We start from the raw sequence: 8,418 nt of genomic DNA, 5'->3' as shown, positions 1-8,418 counted from the left end.
TTTTTAGCCCAGGCTAAAATAGCCAAAAAAGTCAAAAAGTCAAAAAGTCAACCCACTTCCCAAACCAACCCTAAATATTTCTATAAATTGCACGGTCTTTTATGAGGGCTTGTAAGGTCATATCCAACGGTTCATCAAATCTTACATCAGATTTGAAATTTGGTGAAAAAGTTACTTTTTGGAGCTCCAATGGTTTTAGCAAATTAGTATCAAAATGAGAATGGAACAAAAAATTTATCAAAGTGAGAACATACTCCAAATTTCACTATTTTACTGTGCTTTACCGTTGGGGGAGATCAGCTGATCAACCAGCCGGATGTCCGGCCCTTTCAAATAGGTAGGTTCAAACAAGTCAAAAGGTTCAAACAGGTTTAGAAAAAAAAACAAAATTAACCTTACCGATCAATCCACCAGATGACCCTTTCCTTTTGATGCATCGTTGGAGCAACTCATATCAAATTGAAAAAATCAAAAAAATTTAACTCAAATTTGATGAAAAAAAGTAGTGAACGGTTGAAGATCCTCTAATAGATTTCTTTGCACAACTTGGAAAAACAATACCAAATTCAATTCATATTAAACTCCTTAAAAACTTGTTTGAAAGTCTCATTACATTATAAACAAATCAAACTTGTACTTTTACAACATACTACTTAAGCTCAACTCAATTAAAATTCACGATTAAAATCAACTCAAAAGCAAAATAAACATCTAACACATTAAAACTCTTTAAAATTTTAAATCAAACTTGTACAATTCAACTCGTTTCTAGCCCAATGATTAACTCAGTCCATTGACTCATGAAGACCACAGTTATAAAACCAGAATTGTCCCTTCACTTGTCGCACGCTACTTAAATTGCAAGAAACAATTGAGTGCTCAAGAACAAGTTCAGGTGTACATCTCTGAACTTGTTTTTCCAAAGCAAATATAAAAGTTTAGTTAAAGAGCTTATCAGCCGGACCAACCCAACATATTTACTACATCCAAGAATTATACATGCTTAACTAGAGGCCTCTCCAAAACTAACCACAAAATGATTACATAAGAAAGGGGGGCTAAAGTTCACAATATTATCATTCATTATAGCAAAATACTGAGGAATTCAGAAAGTAAACAGGATGGAAACCCCTAAACAAAGATCTTTCAATATCCAATATCGAAAAATTCTCAAAACCAAACAATATCCAAGAAGCACAAAATAAAAACTAGGTCTTCACTAGAATAACAAAATTTCAAAACTTGGATTGTCTTAACCCTCTTTATAGTTCTCCTTCAATAAATGATCAGAGAGAGTTACACAAACAAGTTGGGCCTGGATGCCTTGTATGTGGTCTTCAGCTTCCTAGATGGTGGCCTAACCTTCTTGAACACCAATGGGAACTTGATTTTGGAGTTGTGGAACTGCTTTGTGCTCTCCCTCTTGCAAAGCTTGGCAGGGATGGTGGCAGTTTTAATGATCTGGATGCAATGGTAACGGACCCTGTGGCGGGAAGCCATCTCGGTGTACATCTGCTCAACAGCACCATTCAGTGTGGTATCACGGTACTCCTTGTACATGTTGTGATACCCAGTTCGACTTTGATACCGCAGCCAGATACCATAATTCTTGATCTTCGTTGGGTTCTTCTCAAAAATCTACAAGCAGGACAAGTTAAATACCATGAGAAATTCTTCATAACCATGGAAACTCATGAAGAAATGGTAGAATTGACGACAAAATACAAAAATGAAATACAAAAGATGATTTATTCTGCTTAGAAATAACAAGTTCTAGCACTATTTATCCAACTACCCCAACCAATGTTATAAAACACCCAAATGTAGTTCGGATTATGTAAGACACAATGAGCTATATTATCATCAAGATTTTTCAGGTCTCGAAAAAAAGTAATACAAAGTAAATTGAATAATTTATAACTGCACAAATTTACTGATCAAACAACTCACAAGATAAGATGATTATTTTATTTGTTTGCTTTAATCTTTCTTTACACTAATACAGAAGATAGTCAAATGGATGCCAACAATGCACAAGTAATTCAGTCTCATCCTCTTTCTGCAATGAATAAATTGGTTCGCTAACATGCTCAAATAACCACAAAATCACATCCAAACATATAAATAGAAAATTCGTACACAAAATCTATACAAAATGAGGTGGCATAAGTGTGTCCATTCATTTCAAATAAAAAACACATTAAAATGATTTACAATATCCAAAATGCCACTGCCACATCATTCTTAGAAGGCTTTTTGTATGAATTTTTGTTTGCAATTCATTTTCCTTAAATTATATCTTCACATATAGCTCAGAAAAGAAAGTAATAATGACAAACATCAACAAACATAAACAATAAGCAAAGAAATTTAGGAGAAAATATAATTTTTGTACAGCTACATTAGTATTGATTCCACTTCCCAGTGACCATCAAGAATGAAAACAAAATGTAAATAATATACCGTGTGAAGATATAAACATAATGCATTAGACTCCAAGGTTTATACATATCAACTAACAATGCACTAAATTATAATATTTGCTTAGAAAAGGCAAGACTAATACAAGCGAAGGAATAACTAAAATTCCCACAACTGGTGTCTTAACGAGTAAATGTATGCTTGAATAAGCACATCTGCGTCAGATTACAGGTTTCATGATCACCACACAAATGAATAGTGAAAAAAGTGGATCACTAATATGTCTATTCAATGCATTGTGCCAAATAATGTCATACAGGGTACATGCAACGACGACTGTTACTTCATTAACAAAATGCAGCGCATAAAGTTTGTTATTGAAAATTGTCAGAATAAGCCATTGGAGATAATGCACAGAAACATAGAATTGTATTTCCCATGAACAGCACATAATGAGAGTGAAAATAAAACATCAAAAGAATCAAACCCCATTATAGAATAAAATACAACTAGAAACATAAAATGATTCAATTAAGTGGCATAGAATATACGGAGCCCTAGTTAACAATATACTATCACTAAGACCACAAGCTCTGCTTAAATTGTTGTTCCTTTTGCTACCCAGAACCAACAAACTAATTAATAGGCACTAATCAAAACATGAATTGATTATATTCAAAACCCTAGAAAGTAATTTACTCTATGAGATAGATATATACCTCATTGATAGCGAGCATTTGACCATTGCTTTTCTTCACCTTCTTAAGCTTCCTCAGAAAATACCTTAGAAATTTAACCAAAACACAATTGGAATCGAAAATAATATACTCAAACCTCATACATATATATATATATATATACATACCAGAACTTGGACTTAGCCCGAACCTCGTTGGTGGCCCAGAGCTTCATGCGGTAGATCTTCGGATGCTGATCGGTCTCCGTAGGAAGAGCTCTCCCTACAACCTGATACTGATGAATCTGCAAACAAAGAAACAAATTGAACAGTTCAAAAACCCCAAATCAAATCACATACAAAACGCATTTCACGAAAGAGATCTGAGAGAGATTTTCACTGGATTGAAAACAGAGACGACGAAGAGAAGCTGAATTTACCCTGTAAGTCACCATTTCTCAACCTCGAGAGCTCTCTCTCTCTCTCTCTCTGTGCGAGTGTGTGAGGCGTTGGAGAAGCAGCTCTAGGGTTTTGTTTCGCTTATATACGAGAAGAGGCTGAAAGATGGAAGCCCCCTAGGTCTTAAGAAATTATGACAATTTACAATTCTACCCCAAACTTTTGTTGGAATTGCATTTTGTTTCTCCTTATTGTTTTAGGGGTTGTTTGGGATGACCTAAATAAGTGCACTTTTTGTCTTTTTATGAAAAGATGTGCAGAAAAGTAGAAAGATGATGTGATGGAAAAAAGATAAAAAGATAAAAAGTGTGTACTTATTTAGGATAGCCAAACTTAGCCTTAATTTTCTTAGTTCGACCTCCCTTCTTTTTTAAACTGTAGTAAATGGAAAAATTACACCTTACCTCCCTTAATTATGGGCTATTGTCACTTTATTCTTATTGAGAGGGAGATTAACGATATGGAATTGGGCCGGACAGATTTGGGCCGGACAGAGTTGTGCCAGACAGATTTTGGCCGAACAGGTGTTGGGCCAAGTTGTGTGGCCTGGCCTTGAAGGAAGCTGCTCGGTTAAGGCAGCGCGTGGATTGACCGAGCTGCAAGGATCCGTGGTTACGAAGCCGGTCAGGTGAAAAGTCCAGTGCCAGGAAATACAAGGTTGGACCGAGGTACCTGTTTGCTTAGCAGGTAGGTCGACCGCAGACAAACGTGAGTTGTCCCGAGCTCGGCTTTGTCGAGATGTCGCCGAGTCCGGTCCTCATCTGAGCTTAGCTGTTGGAGTACTTGGGCATGAAGCGCAGCATGGCAGACGATGACCGAAATGGTACTGCTCGGCTGCCGAGCTCCCAGGAGAATGGGCAGACAGTTGGGTTAGGTGGTGCTCAGCAAGGTTTATGCTGACAGATGGGATAGCAGTGCCACGTGTTGAGAGGTCACTGGGAGTAGATTTGGGGCGCAGAAGGTATATAAGCACGTCTACGCCCCCCCATAAGGAGGCAGATGAACATTTGGTGAGACATACACTAAACACTCAATACTCTCCCTTCTCTCTATCTATCTCCTGTGTGTGTGTTCTAACTTGATCGTCGGAGGGGTTTTCCGGCCACACACCGCCGGGTAGCTCACCGCCGTTGTGCTCGCAGGTCGATTGGACAGACAGGAGTTTAGAAGAAAGGAGTGCGGGCTTGCCTGAATATTTGCTTCCCGCACAATTGGCGCCGTCTGTGGGAACTTTGAAAGACAAAACCTTGTCTTCCAGGCTCATCTGATCGCCATCCATGGCGAACAACGACGAGATTCCGTTGTCTGCCATTAACGGAGTTACCCCGGAGTCAGGCAGACGGAGAGAAGGATATCCCGCCATTCCTCCTATGGCGGACCTGGAAACTTCTCCAGGAGGACATTCAAGAGACGCGTGGGATAAGTGTGGAAGAAGCTTTGGACATTCACGGAGTCCAGACGGTTACCGGCGGCTGAGAGAATCGCACGCCAGGCGACTGGAACACAAGGTAAGGAATCAAGACGCCGTCATCGGAGAATGGCAGCGGAGATGGAAGATCTAAGCGACATGTCAAAAGGAAGGGTGTAGCTAGAGTGGGAGACCACAGTGAGCGCACCCAACCCCGCCGCTCATGCAGTCAGAGCCAGCGGCGTACTCCGTCCATCTCAATCACCAGAAGTTACAAGGTTGGAGATTCCGACGCACACGTAGAGAAGTCCTGCACGCAAGACAGCACCTATCAACCCTCACGTCCGGCAACGACGTCGAGGTATTCTTATTCCGCTCGTTCAGAGAATTTGCGGGTAGTCTTGAAGGAACGGGCTCGTCGGCGGGAGGCTCAGAGGGTGCCGGCGTTCCAGCGGCTATCCTATGGGGTTCACGCTAGTGAAGAGGTCGGACTGCCTCCACCTCGCCTAACTGCGCCTCTCCTTCTAGACACAGACTTGGCAAGGCTGAGCGCTACCCCTTTCTCCGTGGAGATAAAAACAACACCGCTTCCAGCGGGCTTCCACCAGCCTAAGTTCACGTTCTACGACGGAAAAACCGATCCCTATACGCATGTAAGCCACTTCCGACAGGTCATGGCCGGACATAGGCGGAATGACGCTCTTATGTGCCTTATCTTTCTGTCAAGTTTGGACGTGCCGGGCTTGAAATGGTTTGAGAGGCTGCCGGAGGGAAGCATAGAAAGGTGGCAGCAGTTGGCCGAAGCCTTTGTGACGTGCTTCAAAACCAACACCAAAACGCCAAAGGAAGTTGACCACCTTCTCAGTGTCAAGATGGAGCCGAGCGACACACTGAAGGTATACAACTCCAGATATTGGGAAACCTTTAACGAGATCTTGGATTGCCCGGTCAACTTGGCAATCACCCAATACAAACGCGGTCTCCCTGTCGGATATAGGCTAAGGGACTCGCTTACAATGAACCAGCCGCCATCCATGGGGCAACTAATGCAGCGCATCAATGAGCACATCCGAGTAGAGGATAATGCAGCGGCGTCCACCGCGAAGACAACCCTGGTGGCAACAGACAAAAAGGCCTTACAAGATAACCGGTCTGGTGGGTAAGGGGGCATACCACTTAGATGATTTGGATGGCAAAGGCGTACCCCGGCCATGGAATGCGGCTAACCTCAAACTATTATATTCTTATTGTTCTTAAGTAATTTTTTGAGGAAGAACTTGTTTCCCCGACACTTCTGGATGTGACACTCTTTTTGTCAATGTAATAGAAATGAATTACTTTTGCTGAAGAACTTTTCTGATTCAGCCGAGATGATGTACTCCGGCCAAATGAGTTAATGCTTTACTCAACTCTGAAGATTCAGTCGAGATGATGTACTCCGGCCAAATGAGTTGATGATTTGCTCAACTCTGAAGTTTCAGCCGAGATGATGTACTCCGGCCAAATGAGTTGATGATTTGCTCAACTCTGAAGATTCAGCCGAGATGATTTACTCCGGCCAAATGAGTTGATGATTTGCTCAACTCTGAAGTTTCAGCCGAGATGATTTACTCCGGTCAAATGAGTTGATGATTTGCTCAACACTGAAGATTCAGTCGAGATGATGTACTCCGGCCAAATGAGTTGATGATTTGCTAACTCTGAAGATTCAACCGAGATGATTTACTCCGGCCAAATGAGTTGATGATTTGCTCAACTTTGAAATTTTAGCCGAGATAATTTACTCCGACCAAATGAGTTGATGATTTGCTCAACTCTGAAGTTTCAGCCGAGATGATTTACTCCGGCCAAATGAGTTGATGATTTGCCCAACTCAGAAGATTCAGCCAAGATGATTTACTCCGGCCAAATGAGTTGATGATTTGCTTAACCTAAGGCTCTAACCGAGATGCTCTTTCCCGGTGGGAAGCTCAGAGGATGGCGGTGCGAACAACTGTGGAAGAGATCTAGGGAGTTTGGTTTTGGAAGTCGTCAGTCAGAAGGCCGAGGAGAAGGGGCAATTGACAATCATTTTGGTGGAAAGACCAGAGTTCCTTGCCGAGCTGATGTTGCTTGCCAAGAAGGAAGTCGCGGAGCGGACCTTGCTCGCCTTCTTTGGAGTTCCTTGCCGAGCTGATCTTGCTCGCCAAGAAGGAAGTCGCGGAGCGGACCTTGCTCGCCTTCCTTGGAGTTCCTTGCCGAGCTGATGTTGCTCGCCAAGAAGGAAGTCGCGGAGCGGACCTTGCTCGCCTTCTTTAGAGTTTCTTGCCGAGCTGGTATTGCTCGCTAAGAAGGAAGTCGCGGAGCGGACCTTACTTGCCTTCTTTGGAGTTCCTTGCCGAGCTGATCTTGCTCGCCAAGAAGAAAGTCGCGGAGCGAACCTTGCTCGCCTTCTTTGGAGTTTCTTGTCGAGCTGGTCTTGCTTGCCAAGAAGGAAGTCACGGAGCGGACCTTCCTCGCCTTCTTTGGAGTTCCTTGCCGCGCTGATCTTGCTCGCCAAGAAGGAAGTCACGGAGCGGACCTTGCTCGCCTTCCTTGGAGTTCCTTGCCGAGCTGATGTTGCTCGCCAAGAAGGAAGTCGCGGAGCGGACCTTGCTCGCCTTCTTTGGAGTTCCTTGCCGAGCTGATCTTGCTTGCCAAGAAGGAAGTCGCAGAGTAGACCTTGCTCGCCTTCTTTAGACTTCCTTGCCGAGCTGATGTTTCTCGCCAAGAAGGAAGTCGCGGAGCGGACCTTGCTCGCCTTCTTTGTAGTTCCTTGCCGAGCTGATATTGCTTGCCAAGAAGGAAGTCGCAGAGCGGACCTTGCTCGCCTTCTTTGTAGTTCCTTGCCGAGCTAACCTTGCTCGCCAAGAAGGAAGTCGCGGAGCGGACCTTGCTCGCCTTCTTTGGAGTTCCTTGTCGAGCTGATCTTGCTCGCCAAGAAGGAAGTCGCGGAGCGGACCTTGCTCGCCTTCTTTAGAGTTCCTTGCTGAGCCGATGTTTATTGCCAAGAAGGAAGTCGCGAAGCGGACCTTGCTCGCCTTCTTTGGAGTTCCTTGCCAAGCTGATATTGCTCGCCAAGAAGGAAGTCACATAGTGGACCTTGCTCACCTTCTTTGTAGTTCCTTGCCGAGCTGACCTTGCTCGCCAAGAAGGAAGTCGCGGAACAGACCTTGCTCACCTTCTTTGGGGTTCCTCGCCGAGCTGATTTTGCTCGCCAGGAAGGCAAGTTGAGGCTTTTGCCAAGCAAGCCAAGAAACCGAGCAAGAGGAATAGCGTGGTTGATGTCTTGTAAACTAAGGACCGATGAAGAGTATTACCCCGGTCAGGATAGGTAATCCCAGTCACGCTTCAACGGACGGAATTAAGGGGCAATTAAGAGGGAGATTAACGATATGGAATTGGACCGGACAGATTTGGGCCGGACAGAGTTGTG

The 8,418-nt window shown here is 43.5% G+C and overlaps 1 protein-coding gene across 1 annotated transcript; it reads right to left on the bottom strand.

Annotated features, from left to right (window-relative positions):
* Positions 1 to 1,053: 1,053 nt before the first annotated feature.
* Positions 1,054 to 3,682, bottom strand: LOC114281029 (Ribosomal protein L18ae/LX family protein). Its single transcript, XM_028223470.2, has 4 exons — positions 3,538 to 3,682; positions 3,287 to 3,402; positions 3,141 to 3,204; positions 1,054 to 1,638 (listed from the first exon to the last, which is right to left on the bottom strand). Exons 1-4 carry the CDS (start codon positions 3,550 to 3,552, stop codon positions 1,297 to 1,299), a joined length of 537 nt encoding a protein of 178 aa, XP_028079271.1. The 5' UTR covers positions 3,553 to 3,682; the 3' UTR covers positions 1,054 to 1,296.
* Positions 3,683 to 8,418: the final 4,736 nt, after the last annotated feature.

Source organism: Camellia sinensis, chromosome 9, assembly GCF_055761805.1.
Source record: "Camellia sinensis isolate YWXY chromosome 9, ASM5576180v1, whole genome shotgun sequence".
In the NCBI taxonomy this organism is placed as follows: Eukaryota; Viridiplantae; Streptophyta; class Magnoliopsida; order Ericales; family Theaceae; genus Camellia; species Camellia sinensis.
This window is presented reverse-complemented; position numbering and strand designations above follow the sequence as displayed.

Bases quoted from the DNA above. Each gene is read 5' to 3' on its own strand.
- LOC114281029 (XM_028223470.2), bottom strand. The intron at 3,205-3,286 runs GTATGTATATAT...TAAATTTCTAAG, and splicing joins CGGGCTAAGTCCAAGTTCTG to GTATTTTCTGAGGAAGCTTA. The intron at 1,639-3,140 runs GTATATATCTAT...TCCTGCTTGTAG, and splicing joins AAATGCTCGCTATCAATGAG to ATTTTTGAGAAGAACCCAAC.